This window comes from Nilaparvata lugens, chromosome 4 (genome assembly GCF_014356525.2).
Source record: "Nilaparvata lugens isolate BPH chromosome 4, ASM1435652v1, whole genome shotgun sequence".
NCBI classification, from domain to species: Eukaryota; Metazoa; Arthropoda; class Insecta; order Hemiptera; family Delphacidae; genus Nilaparvata; species Nilaparvata lugens.
This window is the reverse complement of record NC_052507.1, coordinates 18,428,788-18,456,415: the sequence shown is the minus strand read 5'-3', so window position 1 is coordinate 18,456,415 and position 27,628 is coordinate 18,428,788. Positions and strand designations below refer to the sequence as shown.

Sequence of the window (27,628 nt, the reverse complement as noted above, 5' to 3'; positions counted from 1 at the left end):
AATTCAGTCAGCAGAGATGTGTGCTTATTCAAATGAGTTAACTTGGATCAAGTAAAGATCTCAGGGCTTAATCACCCTCGATGAGCCAGGTTTGATGCATTTTCCATTATTCAGACGTCGTTTCAGACAAAATAATAGCTGAACAGATGATATCGCAATCAAGAGAACAGCTGTGTGAGCAGCGTGCGACAGAAGAGAGATATGATTGACCCTGTGAGGAAGAGAAGGGAGAGGGTTTTAAGCAGATCGCTTGCCAAATACGAATCTGAGGCCCACAGATCTCGTAGCTCTCGAACTACCAGTAGTTGCTTTCTTATTCAGAACTGAATTAGACATTGTGCTGGGTCTGGGACAGGATTGGGATTAGTGCGCGGGCGAATTTTTCAATTATTAATGTGGCGAAAACGTGTAGGATGGCGGATCTCGGGCGGCGGGGACAGCGATGCAGTTCCAACCATCGAGGAGGAAGAGGAAGTTGAAAAGGAAGAGGAGAGTGATAGTGGTGAAGAGGAAGAGGAGGAAGAGGAGGAGAACGGAGGAGAAGGATGCGACCCCGGGGCGGTGGCCAAGGATATCGTCGGGGAAATGCAAAGAAACGGAAGTAAGGATATGGATGCACCTTCCATTTCCAGCTTCCTGGGCTACTGGTGAGTTGGATTTTCCTGCTATAATTCATGGCGATTTCCCATTCAAACATTTAATAATGAGTGTTGTGATTATTATTTAGAGTGAGTTATTTCGAGTCTAGAGAGTTTTTCATTAAAACTTAGTGGAATTCTGAAAGCTTTTCGTTAACGCCGGAAATTGAGGACTTTCAGGTTGAAACTCCAAATCTGAAATGATTTCTGGTTTGATATATTCCATCAGCTGAATTCTTTTTTGGATTATCATAGAAGCCTCACTTTTCATATTGGACTGTGAGGGTAATGAAAAAAATAATTTCAATAATCACAATATACCTACAGTTTGAGATGAGGTTTGAATTAGGTACCAAGCTAATTGATATTCATATACCATTAATTATTATATCATCATATCCAACTAGTTATAGATGGAACTCTCAAATTCCATATCATGTTCATTACAAGAACTCTGTTTTAATGGAACTTTTTTAAATGATATCATTATCATTATCTACTGAAATTCTACTGTTTTTATGAGTTGGGATAATTCAATCGTAATTTTCAATGTATCGTGTATTTATCAATAATTTAATATTACTTCCAACTCACTCTTGTATCAGAGGCACAATGTAACTCGTCTATTCTTCCTCTTTGCTTTCGACAACAGGCAGTGAATATGATGGAGAGTATGTGTTTACTATTGTATGTATATCTACAAGTTTGGCATATTGGAATGATTTCATGATATGGTTGCTCTTCCATCTAAACTCTACAAATTTGTTTGTAATGATTTTTTGTTCTGCACACTTGAGAGATTCATCTGGATGAATTTGACTAATGAGATCTGAATAAACTGTTCTATTTTATTGGAATAGAAAAGTCTGTTAGTTGTGTGAATTTGACATACCAAGCTTCATTAGATAGATGAGTGATTTATTGACAATATTTCCGAAATAAGGAACCAATCCATATTGAGAGAATCTTCAAGTTGAATCAATACAGAACTCATATATTTTTTGATAAATGTAGGATTTCCTCAGTTTCTGTTTGATTTGAAATAAAACAATTGAAGAAGAAATTATGAACGTTGAAATGAAACGAGAAATGTGCAATGTCCAATTACCTCTAATTAAACCGCATTGAGCATTTTGTATCCTTAATTATTCTCTTAATTAAATTTCATAGTTGCAAAATGTGAGAAGAAATAGCTGAAGCCTGACCTAACACGATAAGTATAATTTTTCTAAACAGCTCTTACATTTGAAATTACTCATCCAATTAGGTGGAAGTCATTAGAAAAAAAGGCTCTTTGATGCTCTACCACAAACCCGAAATAAAACCAGACACCGAAAATAGCTCTTTGACAGATTATCTTGGGTCGCACTATTACACTTTTTATGTGTTTTCGTCTACTTCTACAATCATATCATGTCAATTACATCACACAATAATATTTTTAAGTAATATGGATCTTCTACAGAAAAAGGATGAATGAATGCTTTATTATTGGCTATCTATTGATATTCATCTATAAGATAATATATTTATTGGGAATAACATCGTTGATGAAAGCTTAGGAGGTCATCAGTGTTTATGATTCGTTAGTAGATTATCACTTATCATATCAATTATTGATAAAAAGCCATAAAAGAAGGTATTTCGACAGTCCTGGAATTTTTCCATTTATGTAATTATCCAAAAGCATGTTTTTAGATAGTGAACTTTGTTCACTTTAGTTTTAGTCCCCAGAAAACATGATCAGTTACCCAATTAAAACATTTCAGTAGACTTCCACATACTCCATCATTTGTTCCATTAGCGCTATTATAGATGAATAAAGTACTGTAATCTTTGATAGAAACTACTCATATATTGATATTGTCAATACCATTAATACATAAAAATAATTTGAGATACTAGTTTCTAGTTTGAACATTTGAATAATATAATATTGATGAAGCTCTACAATTGGCCATTAGCTGTAGAGAAATGGAGGTTGAGCTCTTTTATCATTGGCCACACCCAAGTAATGACCAATCGTTGGGCTCCACATCCAATCCATCATAATATATATTCTGCTGCTCAATGCAGCTTCTATTTTTCTAAAGAACGTGTAACAATCGAATTAACAGTATTCCAAACTGTTTTTAAAAATGAGTGGTTTTGACAGTATTACATAATTTTCATCCAATATGGATATTCATCACATCACCTTTACAACAACACTGGAAATACTGCATCTCTCACTGTTGAACTATTCAATCGAAGGAGATTCTGATAATCTGATTGAAGTATTTATCTACCAGTATTATAAGTATCTAGCAGATGATAAGTATTGTATTACTTATCTACCACAGTGATACTTGAAGAATGAATTGTAGACTATAGGATTGAATAGACACTCATTCCGAATTCATTCCAGTTTCTTCTCATTTGAAGTTCCTCAACAGTTTGCTGTTACGAGAGTCTATTATAATCATAAAGCTCAGGATACTAGTATAATTATTTTAAAGACAGGTGTATGAAACTAATGTAGGGCTGAAGATAAAAGAGATTCTTGAGTCTGCTATTAAAATGCTGTTCTAGGAGAAGCAAACAATATGAAGCAAAAGATTCATCCACTATCAAGTAGAATCTTAAATTATTATGTAATTTTCAACTGTAATGAGATCTCAAGAGAATATCAGATAGCAGCCCTACCAAACCATTCACAGAAAAACTCATTCCATTGAGCAGAATAATTATTATTGAAGAGCTACTGTGCCGGAGTAGGAAGTCTGAATACGTTCCTTCAGGCTCGAGAGAGAGAGAGAGTGAGACGGTATTTTCCATCTTCCATCAGGCTCTTTCCATGAAGCAAGGTTGTATTGTTATGATATCTTGAAATACTAAACTTAATATAATCTCCGTTTGAATAAGGAGATGAAGGAGTTTCCCTTCTCATATTATACAAGAAACAACATTGCATGGCAGAATAGTCAGGCATTTATCAAGGAACAAGCTGAAATTGAGAGTAAATTATTTCTATTGAGGAAATTCTTAGCAAATAAGATTTTCGGAGAGATTTCTCAAAGGTCTTCAGAGCTTATAATATTCATGAAAAATAGGGGCAGGTATTCAGTCTATTGTACTATTTTACATTTATATATTCGGCAACATCTGAATAGTTCAAGACCAAATTTATGTTCGTTTATCAATGGATGAAATATAAATTTATTGTATAATGACAGAGATCACTCCCTTGAAACAGACAAACTCGTAGCGATTTCCAATAAGCTGCATCAAGTTGTTATTCATAAAAGCAACTAGACAGATTTATACATCTATAGGCCACCGTTTTCCAAAATCATTTTTCAGCTATGTTCAATGTTCTCAAAGCTATCATGGTAGTCTCTCAACTTATAAGTACTTCAAACTTTAAAATTATACGGGTCTTAGGTCTCCCTTGTCAACCTGAACTTTTCTCAAGGATTGACGTATTCATGATAGAGAACTTCTGAGAAGAAACGTTTCTAGTGATAGAATTTACAGCCCTTTTACACCTTTACAACCCGAAGCTTCTTTTTCTTCTTCTTCTTCTTCTTCTTCTTCTTCTTCTTCTTCTTCTTCTTCTTCTTCTTCTTCTTCTTCTTCTTCTTTCCAGGATTAGGCGTACACACCTGTTCCTGTTTCAAAGGATATAACTATTTATTTTACCATCTATTCACAGGTCTGCCAATATCCCTTCTACCGTAGGGTCTATATTTCATGACAGCCTTTGGTATCCTAGTATCTGGCATTCGTTTCACATGGTTTTTCCAGTTCAATCTGTATTTTATGACAGTCTTTGGTATCCTAGTATCTGGCATTCGTTTCACATGGTTTTTCCAGTTCAATCTGTTCATTTCTAGTTGTGCAGCTGATGATGATATTCCTAACTCATTTCTAATGTCATCATTGCGGAATCTGTCTAACTTTGTGCAACCTTTCACACTTCGAAGAGAACGCATCTCTGCAGCTTGAACTACAATTCCCAACGGCTGAAGAGGCAGAGGAGCCTAGGAGTTGGGATCTCCGAATGAAAGCCCAGAGTGTGTTCAGATGCTATAAGGTGGCGGCCCCACCATTGGACTACTCTACTAGACGCTGGTAACGTCTTTAGGGGAATCTCACTATCACTCACACGTTTCAAAAAGGACATAAACCGGACCGGAATTTAGGAAACAACCAGAAGCAATTTCCAATATTGGAAAATCTTTAACTCAGAGAATGTTGAATAATAATGCTGATAGAATATTTCACAAGACAAATTATCACTCCATCACAAAGTTCAGGAACATAATATTGCAATACTATTATGACCTCTGACTTCAATAGAGATGATTCTCTGACTTCATGATGCTCATGAAAAAATATTTTAAGTATGATGTGTTATATTTTAATCTGGAATTATATTATTTGGTTCGAAGTTAACGATTTTCATTGCACACAATGGCTTACAAAAAATTGAACTGTAACTATTTCCTCGCAATGTTTTTGCATGCATTCAATAGAAACCAATATGAAAACGAATTACTCTTGCAGCTAATACTTATTCACCTTTCACTCTATACTTATACACATTTTTTAACTGGTAAGAGCTAAAAAATGATGAAAGTCAGCTATTGAGAGAGAGAGAGAGAGAGAGAGAGAGAGAGAGAGCTTTGTTTCCTTGTTAGTACTCAGTTAGATCAAGTGGAATGCAAACTACGCATTACTATTATTAATGACACAACAGATGGTATAAACAGAATAATTATTCGCGTCGTGTTCTCTTATTCAAGGGATAAGACAAGTGCAGATTCAAAATTTCAATACAAAGTTCAAGGAACGAGCGTTTAAAATTTTCAGGAGATGTCTGAAGGGGCCGAGCCGCTTTTAAGTAGCAGTTCTTGATCAAAGGTTAGAGACAAGCTGGCGGCATTGTAATGAAGAGCGTGTCCGGCCGGAGGGAGGGGGAGAACATACTAATTTGGTGCCAACAGCTCTCAGAACTGTCACAGATTGGCATCCGACATCAACAACTAATGTTATGAAGAAGTTGTCTCTGCATATCATTGAATTAAATCGGAAACTCACTTGCAGTTGCAAGATAATCAAATCAATAATATTAGAATGCATTTTCAGATACAGCAGAGATCAGTAAATTATTTTGTGAGAATGATTTATGTAATAAAGCACTTTGTCATCATTATTGGAATCAGTTATTCCAAATTCTAGAAGAAATAATAATTCAGTATTTGAAAATGATGTGAGAAAATCACATTGAAGAAGTTCTTCATGGTGAAAATAGTTTAAAATCAAGGTCAATAACTCTTCCTGAAGACATTGTTTGAATTAAATCGATATGGCTGATTGTTTCAAGTACTACTTACTAATCATGGAACTTATCAAAACTTATAATGTTCAGCATGCATGGAAAAAAGGTGAGAATTTTATAAAATATCAATTGTACAAATTCATCGAGTCATAAAATGAATAAAATGAATCTGCGGACTTCTATAAACTGTATAAAATGCGTTACCCAGATAATATAATGTGATAATATAATTTCTGATACAAATGTATGATTTATTTAATGATAGGAGATAGGAATATGGTTTAATCTTTGGTTAGATGTATTAGAGTTAATTCGAACTTCTACTGTGGAAACAACTTCAGAGCTCCGTTCCCGTCGCACTGTCACCGATTCTGAACAGCCAATTTGTCTCTGTATTGACCGTATTATAACTGTGCCTGTGAGTGACATCGACTAGCAATAGAAGAATAGACACAACAGTAATACAATAGAGACAATTTGCTCAAAAATTTATTGGTTGTGCCATAGCGTGCTGCGAATGTTAGGAACGAACAGGTAAATATGAAAATGGAAAGTTCAAATTTTCACATAGAATGTGAAATGAATAGTTCACAGAACTTCCCCCCCGCTCTGTATCTATGGAAATTAATTTCAACATAAGTTAAGTGGGAAAAGGGAATTGTTTTTCACTTCTCTATTTTTGAGGCAGGAAGAACAACTTTGTTCTTTCCTTTGTGGATCTTCTTTTAATCAGTCTCAACCAATCAAATGCAAGAACCTACAATTCAGCACACACCAGATACCTGATATCTGAATACTCAATAGAAGTCTATGATTCGATCTCATAACTGATACCGTATAGCACAGAACTCTTTTTTGTTCGACGAGATCATTACAAATAATACTTCTATTATTATAATTGGTGTTTCAGCGTCACAATCTCTGTAATATACTCAGAAATTACAAGAGCTCAGAGATTACATATTTGGAGTAATCTTGTTCCTCTCGTCTTCTAGTTTTCATTTTTGTAAGTCTCGATCACTTCAACATTATACAAGAAACAAAATCCAGTCAAATCTTCTATAAAGGTTGATTGCAACTCATAACATGAAATTGAGACTTCCTGCCGTATTATTAATATCATTACCTTTTCAAGTGGAAAAACTCTTTTGGAATCAACCACACTTCGAATGCAATTTATGTATCCAAATACCACTTTAAATAATTGTTGAATTATTAATAAGTGATATTATTCAAGTATTTCCATTAACGAGTTGAGCAAAACTGATCTTCATAGATTGAGCGGAATGTTCAAGTAGATTTCTACTTTCAATATTCCCCCAACAAAAGGAGTATTTCAAAACGTCTTCCAAAACTTCTAATTCAGGCTGAAGCACCTGCAGAAGTTTCCTTTCAACGAAAACAAGGATGTTGTCTCGCACTTAGAAAGTGTCAGTCTGCCAACCAAGCAACCACAATGCGCATGAGAAATTCAGTGGTGGAAACCCCTTTAGTGGGTCACAACCACATCCTATTACTCAGGAGATATACTGTAATGTTTCATGTCCAAATTGTTTTGTTTTGACTCTTGCTACTTGCAAATGATACTCAACATCATTCTAATTGACAATTTTCATTGAAAATCGTGAAGTTTCTCTAAATTATTATTTACTCATTATATCAAATGACGAATAATAAAATTCATAATAGGATCCACAATCTAAACTAACTGAACTACTGTTTCTTTTTGTAATGGAAGTTGCATGACCATTCTAGACGCCTGAAATTTCTCACTTCAAAAATCGAGAAGCTGATATAAATGTGATAAAGGTGATATTTTTGGATGGCAGGTGCTTGAGAAAATATCCAAAAATACAGAGTTCTCAAATTAATGTTACCAGCGCTTCCTGGGCTCAATTACTACCAAAAATAATGAAACCATTTTCTTTGAACTTGAGTCAAAATTGATTTATGATATTACAATATAAATGGTATTCATGCGTATTAATTTTTCATGCGTAAATGGATGAGAAAAATCTATCCAAGAATGTTTTTCTGTAAAACAGCATACTCAGTTATTTCAGAATTCGGAACATCCGTACATGTACAGTACTATGAAAGTTCTTTCCTAGCAAATAAACTTGAGTTACCTGTCCGAAGAGTGATAAAGTTCAATGACAAATAGTTCCGATGCATGAAATTGTATCCTGGTCTAGTCCTGGTTTTCAGGTTCCAACTGTCAAATGATCGTATTCTAGAGATATAAAAAACTCGTATATTGTAGGCTACATGGCTAATACATGAGTTTTCATGAATCTGGAGGGTTTCATAAAGTTATAGTGCTGGATATGGCTTCAATTGATTTCAGGAAACGAATGCTACTGGAATTTAATGGCTACTATGGTAAGGCTACTTCAATAACACATAGTATGATTTCACGTTCCACAATGAGAACAATTTCATTTTAAGCGCTATAAAAGTGACGTAGAAAGACGTAGCCTTATAACATGTGACTCGCGATTTTGTAGTTGAATTGTATCGTAGGATACGATTAAATGAGGAACATGGATTAGGATACGAAAACTATGATAGTAACTTCCTATCCCAGAAAAGTTTACGAAGACTCCAATAGGCTAAATCTTCTTTTATAGTCACAACCGGATTTACTGTGACAATATATTGTCAATATATGTGGTAATATTAATAGATGTCTTTCCATTTGAATTGAAATGGATTTGGGTTCTCTGATTATGATTGTACTTAGTAATTGCATAGAAATCTTAATGCAAAATTATTATTCCTCTTTGTTTTTAGCGATTGAAAAAAATATTTTATATTGTTGTCCTCTCTCTTTACCTTCTAAACAAGGATTAAACCTGGGGATTTAACCTGATTTTTTGAGATTTTTCTAGAAATATTGTCACCTTTTATTATTAAACTGGAAACTAAACATTTCAATGCTCTAATTGATCACTAATAAATCAATAAATCAAATGATTCAACGGGATGATTGTTGATGGAATTCTTTATTTGAACTCCTTCCTGACCTTGACAAAACTATGGGACAGCACAGATTCCAGACTAATGCATTCCTCCTTCCCTTCTTATAATTTTATTGTCTACTCGATACAATACATCAACAGCTTCATAAGAGAAGAATTACCACTCAAGAAATAGGATGAGTGATCGATTTTATTCGTAGCAAATTCAATCAACTTCAATTTTGTGTGGGTTAGGTTATAGTTTCTTCTTTGTTTAGGTTTTGTCTGCGAAAACAACTTTTGGAAATAACAAGCTGAACTCGATTTTATTTCAGAATGTTTTCTGGGAGAACAACTTCCAAACCACACTTCCACTTCCAAGCTGTCACTTAAGGGGCGATTCGTTCTCGGGTGTTCCTTTCAGAAAGAAATCAAAACTTTTCCTCGTACAGAAACTCGTAGTCAAGTACCTACCTTCTTGGCTTGAAAACTCCACACAAAACATTGAGTAACACCAAATGAGTTACTGCCTAAGCAAAGAGGGTATGCGTTCTACATAGAATATTCTGAGGCGTGTGAGTATCGATATACGAACATCAATAATGCTTGTATTATTTCAAGCAGATGCTCCAAATTATTTATACTTCAAATGTTAAAATCATTGCCAAAGGTTTTTTCAAGAGGCAGTCTATTTTCATATGCAAGGTTCAGTTTTATTTTGGTGATGCAGTTCAATTTTTGAAAAATCAATCTTCAATAATTAAAAATTTCATTACAATGAAAGCGGCACCCTTCTTTTTCATGGGCAGCAGATACCAGGGAGAGTATCAATTGCTTCCTGATTGGAATTCAGTGGGATAATATTCTCCTTCATTGACAGTGTATGATATAATAGGAGTTTAATTGAGTGACCTGGTTTTCTTTGGTTTGTTGTTATTAATAAGGTACTTCTTGTTACTTTCCTTGCCCCACTACCATAGGTAAGGAAAGTATTGCTTTCCGAAAAAAATTAAGGTACCCCAATTTCTAAATTTCTATACGTTTCAAGGTCCCCTAAGTCCAAAAAAGTGGTTTTCGGGTATTGGTCTGTATGTGGGTGTGTGTATGAGTCTGTGTACACGATATCTCATCTCCCAATTAACGGATGGCTTGGAATTTGGAACTTAAGGTCCATACAATATAAGGATCCGACACGAACAATTTCAATCAAATGCAATTCAAGATGGCGGCTAAAATGGCGAAAATGTGTCAAAAAAGTTTTTTTTATGAATTCATACCTATAATAGTCATTGATAAGCTCTGTCAACTGCCACAAGTTCCATATCTGTAAAAATCTCAGGAGCTCCGCCCCATCTATGCATAGTTGGGTTTTAGACTCCCAATTATCAGGCTTCAATCAAACAAAGGAATTAAAGTGAAAAAGATTGAGCATGAAAATCTCTACAATTAATGCTCAGTGACATTTTCACCTTTAATTGAAAATAAGCTCGAAGTTCGAGAAAATAAGATTATTAAATTGCAAACTGTTGGCAACTGTTGATTCTATTAAATCATTCACTATGAAGAGATAGCAGACCTCGTGTGCCTCCAGCGTTTTTGTCCTGTCACCAGCTGGCTCGGATCTTTGAATAGTGTACTTTAGATGCGCGTGAGCACTAGCGTGAGGTGATCAATTTCATAACGGCTAGGAAAGTTGTGTCTGCCATCCCCTCTTTCAATATATAAGTTGTTTTAATTTGTCGCTGTCAATAATTTATTTTGACCAGAATGGTTTGTGATGTACATACGCAATAAAAGCCAATAATTCCGAATCAATTATGATAACTCAGGGGTTGTTGTTATTGTTATGAAATGTATTTTTTGGAAGAATAAACTTCAAACTTCAAAAAACTTGAAGCCGCAATGGTTCAATGACGAGATGTAGTGACGTTCGCAATCGATACCTCATGGAATCTGTCTTCTAAGATAAGTTCTGGTCTGTTGACTGATTCTGGCACGATAACAATAACCTCATGACAGTTTGCAAACAATCACAACAGCTTGCCTTAACCTTGAAGGTTGGAGTAGGTCATGTGATCTACTGCACAGCGAGCAGTCGTTTCCATGGCAACCAATACATCTGCAGTCATCTTGATGTTTGTTAGTATAGTCTTGAGCGTGCTCTTATCTGCCATAATAGATGAACTGGTGTCAGGGGGATCTAGTTGACCGAGCGAAGTTAAGGTCTAAGATTCAAGTCGACGGTTTGGCATTATTTCTCCTAATGTTTATATTGTTGCGCATTTTCGGCGAAACGCGGTAATAGATTTTCATGAAATTTGACAGGTATGTTCCTTTTTGAATTTCGCGTCGACGTATTCATACGGTGTTTTGCATTTCAAGGATAATACAAAAGGAAAAGGAGTCTCCTCTGAACGCGAATATTACCGTAAAAATTAGACTTTAGAATTTATTATTCATCATAAATCAGCTGTCCAGTGGACTATGATACTACCCGTTCAAAAACATCGAACATCTTGAAAATGTATCTTTTCATCAACTTTAGTAGACAGTTGACTACAATACTACCCGTTCAAAAACATCGAACACCTTGAAAATGTATCTTTCCATCAACTTTGTAGATAGTTGCAGCCAGATCTGATAACAGCGCTCACACTCACATTCCGGGACGGCACGTCACGGTACGATAGCACAGAAAGCTCTATGTTTATTTAGGATTTTTTCTTGTAATTTTAAATTGATAAATTATTCATTAATTTTTGAGAAAACATAACAACAGGTCAATGTGACTTACTGAGCGCGAGGTCTACTGTTCACAGAACTACTAGTGAACGGGTAGTATAATGGTTAACTGTCTACTAACGTTGATGGAAAGAAAACATTTTCAAGACGTTCGATGTTTTAGAACGGGTATATAGTCCACTAAACAGCTAAACACTATTCTATTTTCATAAAGTCTTTAAAAAATATGGTTCTGAGATGGCAGATAATCAGATTCTCAGTTAATCAAATAAATTCCCTCATGGTAAATCTCATGATTCATTGTACGATAATCATAATATAATTATGAAGAATATTACTTATCCCTCAAATACTTGTTATAGATGATTAACTATGGAGCTCAAATGGGTAGAAAGAATCATATGATCTATCTCACGATAAATCTTACTAATCCCTCACATAGTAGTAATAAATTATTGAATAATCAACTATAAAACTCGAATGGGCAAAAAGAAAAATGATGTACACAATATACTCATCGATCAAAATGAATTGGAGAATTGCATGAGTTATTCACCTTTGAATATTCATGAAATTACAGAATTGAATGGAAGTATTCCAAGAACTGACAGAATTACACATGTCCAAATTTGAAAGGATTCTCGATTTATGTCGCTAATCACAGAATGAGGCCTCACTGTTTCTAGTGCAGCTCTTGATAAACGAGCTCCACAGTGAATTAACCCTGGAGCCGATTATACGAATCCAGTGGTGACCCTTCTGTTCAATCATGGTGACCTCACTGAACAGAATGTACGCTTTTCAACACATAATAATAATTATAGAACGGGCGAAAGTCAGTGCCTGTTCTGAAGTTCAGAATTAGCAACCAAATAAACCTGTGAATTCAGTGAGAACTCACCTCTATTTTCACCAATGTTACAAATAGAGTTTTTTCAGTAAATGCAATGGTTCATTTAGTGGAATCATTATTCAGGATATAAATCATTACCCTCTTAATATATGGGATGCTTTTTCCGCGTTTGACATAACCTACACAATAATCAAACTGCATTGATATCGATTCCATTAAATGATATAGATAGATACATTAAAAAGGAACATTGAATATTCTAATATTTGAACAGATGATGCTCTTCCGTGAAATATGAATGATTGAAATAATTGATCCTATTGTATGAAAATGAGATCTCAAGATTAATTTTCCTGCTACCTGAATGTCGAAGCTCCTCGTGTTTAGAAGAGTTTTCTATTTCATCCGTAACCAGATTTGTGTTAATGCAATCACCACTACAGCTCTTATACGAGTATATACAGCAAAAATATTATATTCTAGATGCCTGGATTTCTCGCCTCCGAATAGCTTGGATTAGAGAATCGGATTTACAATTTTAACTCAATCCGGGCTTCTGTTTCTTCTATCAGTTCTGCTTTTTAAGTTGATGCTATGGAGAAGTTTGAATACGGAAATTCATACATACTTTTTTTTAAAATGTGTGAATAAAGCTCAATATTTTCAAGGAATAAACAATATTGATTATTCTCTATGTATGTAAAGTATGACGTATGACGGTAATCTACTCTATCCCCATGACTGAATCATGGAAGACGATTTTTTCCATTTACATTTTCTTATTTTATTTTTACAATTTTTATTTGTTTTCTTTCATCTTATACTTAAAATCTTTGAAGTCTAATTTTATTTTGTCTGAGTTTAGAGTTTATTATCTTTTGTAACTCGTTTCTTTCTGTAACTGGGCACCCGCCGAAAAATCTTCGGGTTTGGCAGGACCTCAATTGTTTGTATTGTGAATAAAAATTTTGATTTGATTTGATTGTCAGTGGAGGATTTTTTCTAGATCTTTATTATTTTCAATAATACACGGTTCTTCACAGTTCCTTGCTCTTCAGTTTTCTTTCTTCTAGATTGTGAAAAACATGTTACGTAAAAAATACATTTTATACAGCTCATCAATTAATTCTCTGCTAGTCATTTGTGGACTCTTTCATGTGAATTTATGGGAGGGGAGTTTATAGAACTGATCAGCCGACTTTTATGTACACACACCAGTTCCCCTTCACCAGCTCTCTTTTTCAATTACATATAAATTTTAAACATAAACGTTGGAGAGACATTGGACAAGTTGACATGAAAATTGTCCAAAACTGTCTAAGCACCTCTTTATTACATCCATACCGTTCTACCATTTATCTCTTTTCTGTATAGGGATACTTGTAATAAAAATAGAAAGAAAAATAAAAATCTCAGTACCCTTTTTGAATTATTTCATCACAGCATGTTTCAACATTGATGCCATTTTCAAGTGGCATCACTTATTTTTCTTTCGATCTATCATTGTTTAGTGTGAGCTATAGTCATCTCTATTCCGTTTCAACGAGACATTTTTCCACGAAATATTTCATACAGCTCTCCTTCTCACTTACATGTAAATTTTGAACGGAAATGTTGTACATGTAAACGAACAGAGACTTACAAGTTGACATGAAAAGTTCAGGAAGTAAGTTTAGTCCCTTCCTATAACTCTATTTCATTAAACCATTGGAGATACACTTCGAATAACAGTATTAATATTAAAATTCATTCATTTTCATTAAGTGTTCGAGAACAGTTCATTTTGAGTCAAAATTGAGAGATCACGAGGGAAAGTTGCCAAAACAAGATATTTGCTGGAAATTAGAATATAATAATATCCTTATTTATAGCTCAGTTGCTGTGGCTACTACTGGTGGGCAGAAGATCTCGCATGAGCGTGTGATAAATTTGGCCTTAACACGGTTCTTGGACTCACTGGACCATAAATTTCACCTCCCTAGATACTCAACCCCTGATCTCCACAGCTCCACCTGCGGTTGGAAACCAATAAATAATAAATGTCAAGGATTAAGCTACATGAAATTCATCTTCGGTCTTGTTCTCTGGTGTTTGCGATATATATATATTATCTTTTCCTCATCTCTCGAAACTTTGAGAACACGTTGAGCATGACAAACTACTTCACTAATTCTATGATGATGTTTCTCTCGGGAAATTGGAAATTCTGATCCTTTGAGGACACTTCTGTACATTTTGGACAAATACAACAGAAATATTCTAGCAGGTTCATTACGAATATAATATAAGTATCATTTTGAATTGTACCGAATATCATTGTGTTGAAGGTTGATTTTTGCATAGCTCTTCATCACAGGAGTGATGAGTGAAAATAAATATTCCAATGAGAAACCTTGGTGTTTATTACATATTTTAATAGGATGCAAAATATTATTTAATAAGCTTTGGTATGGTGTTTCAAGCTAGTACAAAAGAAGACCACGTTCTATTATATGCTACTATGTTAAAAACCAAGTTATCTAGGAAAATATTATTTGGATTAAGTTTAACATTATAGAACAATCATTGTAAGAAAAATATATAATAATTGTATTCAATCACCACCCACTTATTCAAAGTCATTACTGTATTTTTAAAAAAACTTTTTTTCAACCCTGGTCGAAAAACAAGAAGATTATGTTTAAATCAAAACGTACTCGTAAATCCAAATTTTTCACAAATGATTTTCAACTTTTGTTATTAGAGAAATACTATACCTCGAAGAAAACCAATAGTTTATTGGTTTCTCTTGTCCCAGTTTTCCTGACAAATTAGTTGACTTCTCAATTGAATAGAACCACTTCGTTTAACTGTTTCAAACTCTAATGACTGTTACAACACTCATTTTAGGCTCTTTAACTTCCAAAAACCTTCTCCTTTGTTACATTATAATTTCTCTGTTCGATTTGGTTTTTGTTTTGAATGTGTTTCAGATATATATTTCAATCTTTTCATAGAGCTGCTGGTAGAAAATTTGTATTGCATTTAAATACCAAGAAATTGAATAGAACTTCAAAATTGGAATGGTATTTTTGTCTGTCTTGTTCCATATTCTCAAGGCTTGAATTGAAGACATAGCCACATTAGAATCTAGAATTGTTCCAAGCTGTTTACAAAGTATGGCATTAATGTCGAGAGACAATCAAGGTCACAATCGCTCCGTTGTGATTGATGCAGTGATGCAAGTGGCCAAACGAGCATCTCAACATTTGTCGGTGATCTGTTTAGATTTTCCGCCCACAAAGAGCGTCACAGCAGCTCGAATTTAGTCAGTAGCCAGTGAGGTGAGTGCTCGAAAGAACATCCGGTCTCTACTCTTCACTCGCCACCACTACACGATAAATTTCCGCTGAAAAGTGCATCTGCGGTGAGCTACCATAGCAAATAATGTTGTTCTTCCCCTACTATTCCAACACAATCTCATTCAGCTGTGTAACTTATCCAATACATCATGTTTAGCTTGTTTGAAATCACTTATAATGATAATAATAATTCAGTACATCACTCGAATTCAATTGGGATTTATTAGTATAATCAGAATAATCATATATAATCAGTATTGAAACTTCTATTTCACAAAAGTTGGATGATCTTGTTATAATTGTGTTGTTCATTATTTCATATCTCCGGTTTGATGTTTTTGAACCTTTCCAATTACAATATACTACAATAACAAGATTGGAGATATGATAACATTCAAAATCTTGTTCTCTTTCAATGAAATTATAGTGGAGGAATTGTGAACTGTATTTAGAATCTTTCCTTGAGTCTCAATAATTATCGCTCCTATCCATGATCACTATTGAGATTTGTATTTCTATGGATCAAGGTTCAAATATTATCCAGGACCAAATTATAATATAAGTGTTACATGTTGTTACATGATGACAGTTGTTTGAAGTTGAAATTTGCTCTTGTAATCATTTGTAAATCCATTTCAGTTAACTTCTTAATCGAAATCTTCTAATATCATCTCTCAATACAGTCACCTCTTTTAATGTTCTCATAATAGAATGACGTGATAAAAAGTTCCCATCTTCTTAAGTCCTTTCCACTTCATTCAGGATTCAGCCATATCATATTATAATGTGACTCACATTTCTACTACTCCCACTTTATAGTTTAAATTTGTTATAATTGAACCTTAAAGGGTTAACCTGACTCTCAACACTCAATTCTAGATCATCATAAAGTCAGACTTTTATCAACTTCACCTTCTAATGCAGAGTGCAATACTCTGCATTCTAATAAACTAATAATTTATAGCAAACTTCATAGTCGTTCATTGGTCTTGTCATAATCATTGCAGAGTTATTTAAGTTGGTTGTCAAATACGAGATGCGGTATATAGGAGAATACAACTATAAAAAAAAATTGATTGTCAAATACGAGATGCGGTCTATAGGAGAATACAACTTTAGTCAACTACCATTTTTGAAGGGCTTCACCCTTATCTCCATCAATAATGACGAAACATGTAACACTTGTTATCAAAATATCATATTTCTTTCTTATTCTATCACATTCTCATCCTGACTAATGATGATGAGAAAAGTGATACTTTCTATAGAAAATTATATGTTAGTTAAAGCCAGAGTTGTAATTAACTTTTTTGAAGCATTCTATAACAAGCATCGACAAACCAGAAGTGTTGTGAAACAGTTTTTTAATTGATTCTATGAAACTCTTCTCTCATCTGTGATAAAAAATTGATAGAAAGGGTAGGGTAGAATTGACAGAGCCAGTTCACCAGGTCACTGGGATTTTCATTGACCATTTGACACAGGTGAATGAATCGGAGATCGGCCGGGTAATAAATAGATCATTCGAATAGCGGAGTTGAAAACCCCTTGGTAATTGAACTTCAAGGATAATGGATAGGGAATAGAAGGCAAACGAATAATATCTTCAAACCAGATCACTTGTACTCTCCTCGAATAGGTCAGTCGGTCAAAGCTTCAAGCACCACTAGACTTGTTGAAGTGAAACGTACAATTGATTTTGCACTTCAATGGGGTGATTGATGTTCAGTCCGATGAGAATTACATTTCTGGAAGCGAAAAATTAGCAATTCTATCAAACAAGTTGACTACGAAATTGTCAGTTTCCTTCACAAAATCAGTGTTATTTTATCGCAGGCTAGTACATGCAATTCATCAGTTTGGTGTCAATATCGTATTGATATTACGCGAATACGGTTCCAATTGCATGACTTGAGGTAAATAGAATTGAACATTTCAGAGGAGGATACATCGTTATTCAATGAATTGTATGCACATTCACTGTATAACTAGCTGTACATGCATTATTAAAAATCATCTTCAAGCGCATCACAAAATAGAAGTGTCATGCTCAGATTTCCATTATTCGAAAATCATATTAAAACAAGTGGAGTATGATATTCAGCTACCAGATATAGTAGAAAATGAATTCAATTGGATATGAAATACATTACGCTCATTGAATAAAATACATAATGGTTTACATAATTTATGAATGACCTCATAGGCTCTCATGAACAGGATTCGGTAGAACAAATCTATTTTCTCCTCCATAGTGCTTCGAAATTACTTCCACCATTCCTCTGAGCATATAATTATACAGAGTTTACGAGAGAGAAATATTCCAACATTTTGGACAAAAGCTATCGCTGGCAGTTAAATATAATATCAGCAGTTGTTTTCTATTCTGGACATGTGTGGATTGGTGAAAATCCAATTTAATTGGAGCATAAATAATTAGTAGGCTATATTATTATTTTATTCAACATGTGAATGCCGCATCACTGATGTTACCCGTACAATATTCTAAATATGGTATGTTAATGAACTTCAGTGATAATTATCTGCAATATTCCATATCCCAGTATTTGGAATTAGTAATAAATTTGTTGGATCAGCTTGCAAATTGCTTTGTAATTCTTTGTAATCTTAACTGTTTGAATTGATAAATCAGTTATAGTTCGAAGCTTGGCTTGAACTTTATTGACATTCGCGGCCTTTATTTAGCACATCCTTCTTTTCATAATATCAACAAAAAAATAGTGTATTTATCCTCAATAATAATAACAAAAGATGAAAAGCTTGAAAGTTATAATTACATTAGAATAATAGTACAGAGTTTGGAATTAAATGATACAATAGAAATAAGGAAGGTCCTTGCGAGGTTAAAAAACCTGATATGAATATTATTCATTTTTTATTTCTCATCACTTCTAGTATTATTCCTAATTCAATATCATTAAAGAATTATTTTTTTCTATGAATGATCTACTCAATATTATGTTATTCTAAACATACTATGAAAAACAATGTATACTGAACCCTTTTTCAATAATCTGTAGCCTAGTATGAAGTATTAGGTTCAGTATTAGTTTCAGTTTTACTCTTTTCCTTTTACTCTGTTCCTTTTCCTTATTATGATAGTGACCATTAACATAATAAACCTGTATTTTTCGGATTCCTCACTAACAACTTATTATGTACCTCAAAAGTCATGCATGACCAGGAAAGCATGCTTTTTTCGTATGGTTCAAGTAGTCCGAGTGTCATTTTTATCTACAATTCTAGATTTCTGGATTTCTACTAATATTGAATGGAATCTCGAATAGCGATACTAATAATAATTATGTTTTTGTTCGCAGTCACTTCATGTGATTTACCATTCAGCAGTTTACCATTTTTATGGATTTCCGAGCAGAAAGAGAAACTTTTCCCCAGTTCAGTCGCAATGAAATGCAGTTCGTTACCCACAAAGTAAATTGCTGTTGGAATATGTTTGGTGTTCATTATTTACAAAGTAAATACAATGTATTTACAAAATAATTGTTGCTGGAATATTTTTGTTGAACGTAATAATATTCAACATTCGTCAAATTTATCGATGAAGAAAAACAGCTGTTGAAGATCGTTAGCCGGCGTGTGACGTAAATGCGAGGCGTTGTTTTTATAAGCGACGAATTAAAACGTTGTTTTTGAATCGCACCCTTGAACACAAATAGCACAACAAACTGCTCTGTTCGTGCTGCAATGGAAACTGAGTGGAACGCATGCGCTCTACAGTCAATGAACAGGGGAAGAGAGACAAAGTGAGAGAAAGTTTGAGAAAGATAGTGAGAATATTCAGGAAAGAGAGACATACCGAGAGTGAATAATTAAGAGGAAGGGTGCTTAGAAAAGAGAGAGAACAGCATGAAAATTTGAGAAAAAGTAAGAAAGAGATAGAATAGAAAAATTGTTTAAGGAGTGTTGGAGGAGGAGAGTGAGGGAACGAATTCGATAATAATCGTTTTTTGGCAGCACTGATCCTGTGTCAAGTGTTGTAGGCTACGTATTTCAGAAAGGGAATAATTCTGGATGGGATTTCCCCGTTGAGATGATTTTCATGACGCAAATTCGAACAAATTTCAAATGATCCATTTTCTCCTTGGTCTTGACATTTACTCCTGCCCACGGATTCAACTGAGGCGGAAAGAGTGATCACTGAAAATCTCGGATTCTTTCATTGTAGCGGAAACTTATCTATAGAAATAATAAGTGACTAGTTGAATCAACATTATCTGTCTAGCAAACTCGGAAATAAGAGGCTAATTGAAGAGACTTGACATATTGTCAAAACACCCACTTTATTCTTATTTTAATCAAGTCTTTTCTATTATGGAGAAGTTCCACAACATTCACTCTACAAACTTGATCAGAAATATTATTAAAAAAAATTATTGTTGAGATTGTATAGGTTTATCAAATTTTATCACATAATTGCACTTTGTTTTTTCTGTCATTGAAAGATTCGTTTTGATTTGACGCAGGGAGTAATAAAAACAGACAACAGTGGGTTGAAGCTATAGCAGCTCAATTGATGAGGTACTTACTTCTTTTAGCTGAGTGAAAATCCTTCCTCAAAAAAGGCTACCATGAGAATTTGAGATACTGAAGGAATCTGTCTGATCATCTCTGAGATCAAAGTTTGATCGTCAGCATTTTCAAAATAGAGAAATGTGAAGAGCCGAGAGAGGAAGCTGGCGTGGGTGAATGCTATAATGATTGTTTCTATACTTTATCGACACTAATAGAGATATATCAATGTTCACGGTACCTGAGTCTAATATCCGTGTGATTAGTAGACAATCTAATCGCCTGAATGGGAGCGGGAAGTTGTCTCTTTATTTTGTGAATGACACGTGGAAATTGCAAGCTCTATTTTAATAATAGGATCGATATTCAATTTTCAAAGTAATTCTCTCCCTGAAGCTCAAACTGAAGAGAATTATTATAAATTCCTGAGTGGTGAGTCATTAATTTTTTGTCCTTTACCAGAGGCTAATGAGTTGCATACGAGTGATGAAAATCGGTTATTGGAAAATGAATGGCAGCTAAATTGATTGAAGTAGTTGGAGATTCATTGTAGTAGAATTCATAGAAAAAACTAGATTATAAATATGAGATAAATCCAAGTACTGGCGAACAAGAGGCAAGAGTAATCTTATGCCAGTGGTTTGTTCACTTACAATCTCTTGTTGAATTTCGGTTGAATTATTGTATTTGTCATGATAGACTCTATTTTGATTATCAGTACATGATTGATGAGTGTGAAATAAATTTGAATTTGGAATTTGAAATTCATCATGAATCAGTGCTTATTTTGTTCTCAAAAATAACGTATCACTACAGTCCTTAATGGAGACTTGTGTAGAATTTTTTAAGGTTTATTAGGAGTAATGGAATACTGATAAGAATATTTAATATTTGTATAATATTTGTAACTGTGTCCCACGAAGAGTCTGCATCATATTGAAAATATGTGCCCATTTCATTTTGATCACATCATGAGTCAAGGGAAGATCTCAACTAATTTCTCGATTTTCATCACACATGAGGGGAACAGAAAACGCTGGTCTTTTGTTGTTCTTGAGCTAAAAATCTACAATTCAGTTAATCTCCGATCAGGTGGAAACCAAACCACCCTACGCTTTCGCAATTACATTACTCGCTACAGTCATTAATTCTGGCCACAAGCGATCTTGATTTATTAGTACAGACAAAATTGATACAGCCCTCTCCCCAACACTATTAGAAACTCATTCGTTGGAAAAATGTTATCCCGAAGACTCTTGGATAATAATTTATTATTACAGAGACGATTGAAAATGTATTTTCTTAACATCATCTTCTACAAATTGTTGTCACCAACTGATTTAAAAACTTAAAACATTGCCAAACAGATATTGACGATTCAACTATAGATGGAATTTTTTGATTTATATCAATAAGATTCTTGGAAACGTTACGCGAAATTCGTTTCCGTGCTGATTCTAGCATGTTTGACAAATGGCATAATAACATTTCGCGCAATGAATCAATGCGTATCCAGAGTGTACAGAATGTAAGAGAGAGTATAGAATATATTACATTCTATCCTCACTGTGCGTATCACATCAATGATCGTAATGTTATCATATTTCATGAAATTCGTATTCTTCACCTTCTATTTGACGTTCTGATTAAAAAGTCCCATGTAGTGCAATGAATTCTCTAAGATAATATCTGGGCAGTTGAAAATATAATATCAGTGTTCCCAAAGCACTTTGGAACTAAGCGATGGAGGTTTTCATAGTGGCATTCACGTTATAACGTCAACATTGTTTAGGTATTGTTGTATGTCATTTGACAAAGCAGATAACTTTATTATTTTGCAAACACCTCCACACCGTTGCGAAATCGTTTGAAGGATACGATGAACTACCAGAATACTGGAAAAATTCAATCGAAATTAAATTGGGCCTTTATAAATCTCATTAGCTCATCTAAATCCAATAATCTATGTTCATCATCCTCTGCAAATCCCAAATCATCTCGAATTCCACATCTCAAATCGGACTCGAGATACATTGTGTTCTATAAAGGTACATCACAAATACTCGTGAATTGGCCTTGTATTTCAAGAAAGTTTGCGATCGCTGCTCTATTGAATTCAAATGTTGAGACTGTTATGATGAATAACTGGAAACCGTCATTACTACCTTTCAACTAACTTGTCGACACTGAAAATGAAACGATTTGCAAACTTCTCTATAAAATTTTCTCTGCAAAAGCACAGATTGCTCAATTAGTTTCATTTACGGCTCACGAACACTTTGGAGTCAAATCGATCCGACAGCTAGTCAGCTACGCAGTAATAAATAGTTCACACAAGACTTCCGAGGTTCTGAGTTAGTTTCGAAACGCAAACTGTTCCGCTTGTACTAGTATAGTTTTAGTGAATTAGTTGAAAGTTGAGTGAATTCATAACAAGTTTGAAGTTACGTATAGTCTCATGCATATAATTAGGGCAACAAGTACTCGCTATTCAAAACCTGTTTTCCTTGAAATTACAAACCGCTATAAAAATAAATATTGTGGCCTGGCTGAAAATTACAAGTATTTGATTTTTCTAATTATTCTCAGTATTGGAGAGTGATGTATTTGAAATCTCCGAGGAATAATATGAGGATTGAATTAAACGTTAGGAAAGTTTCTCTTACAGCTACTCAATTGTAGCTTTTTATAGTGTGGGATTTAATAACAGGAATTTAATATTTGACTAGTGTTGAATAGACAGACGCTCGTTATTCAAACGTAATAAAAGTTTACCTGAATTGCAGTTTTCTAACATACATGATTGGACAATGTCAATGTTTAAGAACACGTTGAAAAGCAAAATTCATTCTAGCTTCATTGTAGCGAGAAAGTTCACTCGTATTTCTTCAGATTCGTGGAAACCTTTCTGTTTCCAGACTTACAGGATATAAACAAATTTATACCCTGTTGCACGTGTATCTTTTTCCAAGAACCCAATAGTTTTGTAATAGAATACTCCCGCTGAGAAATTATGAAAACAAGAATATTGGAATGTCTTACCATATGAATCATCATTATGAAATCAATATCGGAGTAGCTGATGCATGTTAAATTAGTGCATCTTCAACAGCAAATTATCCTTCAGAACGTGCAGTTTTGTGATGTTAGTTGGAAGATGTTGGGATATTGAACATCGAATCACTCATTCCGATCATATTTTTCCTATGAGGAAAACCTGATTTTTCCATTTACATTACGATGATCTCTTCATCAATGATATTATTTGATTTTGTAACATTTTGAAACTCTTCCAGCTTAACTGACTTCGATCTGATAATAAGGAAGGGAGATTCGGAGTAGAAGGATGATCCGGAAAATGACGATTACAGTATATATATATCTATATTATGATACAAAATTGATTATATTGTACAGTTGAGTTTCCTCATTCAATGTGAATTTTCCTTCTCAAGATAATAACATAGATATAAAAGTGCGATAAGCATTTTCTATAACCCTTCTATCAGACTGAAATCATGGAAGAAATGAATTGAGTTGCTTCAAATCGCACTATTCCACGCCTACAGAAAAAAAATATCTAGAGGAAACTTCATCCAACTCTCTTTCACCATTTCCAAGAATTGCCAATAAGAGATATGGAGTGATAAAAATATGTTACTATTATTTTTTTTTATAGTTTCAACAGTTTGCTATATTCAATCAATGATTTATTTGGAAAGAATAGCCCTCGATCATATTATAATTTTAACATTTTATGATACACATCAAACTTTGAAAAACCAAACTGTTTTTCAAGGATCAATTCATAATGGTTTTGTGATCTCCTCCTATCCTTTGAAATTTTTCATTCAAATGAATATAAAATTGCTCGCGAAAGAAATTCACAAAAAGGAGATGATATTTTCAACTGTAATCTTATATTTCAACAGAATCTGTAAAATATTTTCAACAGAATCTCAACTGTAACTTGGAAGACTTCTGACGATTTTAGATGATTTGGAAATTCTGTCAGGGTACTTCTCTGAGAAAGCCTACTTGAACTACGATTGGAATGACTTGAGAACATAGTTGCTAAAGCGAGGCCAGTACTTGTCAAGTTGGGCTTGAACTTGTTAGAGAAGATTGACGGTGCAGGTTGACCCTAATGCAGGAATAGTAGTTGGCTGTTGTGACGATGGTCGCTTTGACCCGGATAATTCGGCTCTCAGTACTTCGCAACCGATACGCAGTTGGGCACGAACCCTCAACCGCGAGTGACGCCGACGCCGACGCCCAATGACACAATGTTTGGCTTTTTGGAGGCGCTTGGATACGGGTGAGCTGAGCTGCCTTCACCTTCCCTGCTTTATCAACCCTGTGTCTTTGATCTGATGCCTATATCGTTAGTTGATCAAACTAACAAACTTAACTCTGTTGAACATTTTTTCATCTTCCATAGAACGTTTGTACCTCGAATTTATATCTCCCACAGTCTTTTGTATCTTTAAAAGGAACGTTTGTGTGTGTGCTTTTCCAATTTTTTTTATATAATGTAGTTTTGTTACTCACAGAATCGAATCTACGAAATTGTAGTGTCGAATTCTCTCCTTCAAATAGTGCATACATCAATTTCCACGACAACCATTTTCAATGTGAACATGTCTTTTACATTTGATACAGTATTCAGATTTCAAATTCCGTTAATTTTAGATTCTCAACAAACCCATTGAAAATCGATTACATAATTCACTTCATGAGACTAATCTATCTAATCTATCTGATCTATCTAACTAATCTATTCGAATGAGAATGTTGTATGAAATCTCCCTAGTCAATTAACTTATGAAGAGATCCATAGTTAATTTATTATCACAAATTTCATGAGCTAAGATTAATGAACAAGTTTATTGCAAAGCTGATGAGTTCTTAAGAAAATTGTCCTATCTCCACCTCTCTTCATCCACAATCATTGGAAAATTATAATGAGACAGTAAAATTATAGAAATGAGAATCGTTATGGTGGAGAGCGTTGTATAAAATTAATGGGAAAGAAGATGGAAAGCTTTGAAAGCTTGGATTCTAAGAAGGGAGAAATGGGAAAATCGTAAACTGGAATCGTGTTGAATATAGAGGAGACAGTTTGCTAGTGCGCTTGGATTATTTTATTCCAACAGCTATTTGAATGGTTGAATCACTTACTATTTCAGAAGCTTTTCTACAACAAGAGATTCAAATTGTTCCTGCAAGTCTTGATTCACTAGCGATTTCAATCAAATCTGGAGGAAAAACTTCCGTCTTAATCCATATCTTCGTCATATCCCTCTCCTATGCAGGATTCTGTCTGACTTCCGATTTTGTCATCAGTACGCAATAACTGTCAATAGGTGCTGTTGATTAATTTATAATAATTCATAATTTAAATAATCATTATTTCCATGCTTTCACGGAGTTTCCCATGAACTCTTCATTCTTTTGATCAAATAACTTTTGTTCTTTTGATTAGTTTATTGTGAGTTCGTTTCTCGTAGAGTACTTGGGCTTTGTATGAATTGAAGATTGAAGACTGATTCCCACTTCAGTCGGATGAGTGAACGTGTCAGGTGAAGTGAGAGTATCATTACCATGAGTTCTAATTCTATTCATACTGGAACGGCTGGCCTGAGTGGTAATAGTCCTATTAGAAATCATGGCATTCATATTATCTCTGTACCGGTCACTGACTCTGATCATAGAGAAACAATAGTGTAAGTAGATATCCCATGGTATATGGCGTTTATGTCGCAACTTTTACTGTTATCTAAAGCCGATTACTGTCGATTATTGTCGATTTTTACTGTTTTGTTGGGGTAAGAGTGTATGAACGGCACAATATGAGAGACTACCAGCGTCATAAAGCTTCACAGGAAAGAACTAAGTGGACTATCACCTTGAGATAACAGTAAAAGTTGCGACATAAACGCCCTATACCATGGGATATCAATGGGATATTGTTTCTCTATGCTCTGATACTAGAAGAAACTTATTGAAAGTTCGAGATATCAAATAATATACAATAGAATGAAAAAATGTATCCTGAATTTAGATGTATTCTAAAGCAAAACTGGATACGTTTCTTCGGCAGTTTCGGGCTCTTATCTGAATGTGCTGACCACTGAGCACTTGTCAAACGCTCTACTTTTGAAGCTCATTTCCATGTGCCAAGTCAAGCGAGCATAAAAGCCAGGAAAAGTGAAAAAGGCTATTGAGTGAGTGAGTGAACGACAGACTTGTGAAGTGAATATGCACATATTTTTTCTGCAAATAGAGTTTCTGACAACTGAAATTGCCTACACATTCTTCTCAGTTATTGATCTGTACAGGATCATTCTGTATCGCTTCTGTACAGAATCTCCTGTACAGGAGATTCCACCCGACTGGACCGGAACGTTCAGTCTGCTAGATATGGAATTCCAACTACAAGTTGTAGGCTTTTCCGGCCTCACTCTTATGAATTCGGTCTGGGGCATGGAGCAGTATAGCCATGTCCATTCAGTGTTCCACTTCGATTTTCTGAACGATCGATGATCATCAGAATCCAATCCGAAGCGTTCCAAATCGGTCGGAATCTAATACTTGCGAGGTTCACAAGAGAATCATTTTTAAACAAATCCTTTTAGAGAATCAATAAAACAAGTATAATTCTATAATTAAACAAAACTAAACAAGTCTAATCGATATGTTGTCTCCATAGACACAATTTTGTTGTAAATATTCATAATATTCGATGAAAACGACTTCATACTGTCAAAACCACTAATATGAAATACTGGTTTTGGTTGTTACACCATTATCAATCTTTATGAAACAGGAAGCTCAAACATTGAGCAGCCAAATACATATTATGCGCGAAGCCCTTTGATTGGCCATCATCTGTTGACCAATGTAGGTGGAGCTCTTCCTTCATTGGCGGAGGCTAGACTCTCAAGACTTAGAACAGTTATACAAATTGAAGCTAGACTTCTTCTTCAGATATTCTTTAATAGGAATTTTATGAAATCTGTATAATGTTCAAAGACATTTCCAGATGGGATAAAGTAAAGGTCCTCTTATGATGAATTTATTTTTCAAAATGTACACTGCTTTCAGAAATGTTGTGGAACTTCTCCATGATGAGGTGGAAAAGTAATTATACAAATATTGTCAAATCCACAAAAGTAAGTTTATTCAAAACTATACTCGTGTTTCAACGCCATACTTAT

General features: G+C 34.3%; 1 protein-coding gene across 4 annotated transcripts in view; it reads left to right on the top strand.

The window, feature by feature from the left end:
- The first annotated feature begins 279 nt into the window (after positions 1-279).
- Positions 280-27,628, top strand: part of LOC111055047 (golgin subfamily A member 6-like protein 22) — an 88,317-nt gene continuing 60,968 nt past the window's right edge. For 2 of the 4 annotated variants that reach the window (XM_039426845.1, XM_039426844.1), the window contains exon 1: positions 280-647. In XM_039426845.1, the coding sequence (XP_039282779.1) occupies positions 394-647 (254 nt within the window). In that variant the 5' untranslated portion in view covers positions 280-393. Of the gene's footprint in view, positions 648-15,797; positions 15,923-27,628 lie in introns of those variants that run through there. The other 2 variants (XM_039426842.1, XM_039426843.1) reach the window with 2 other exon arrangements.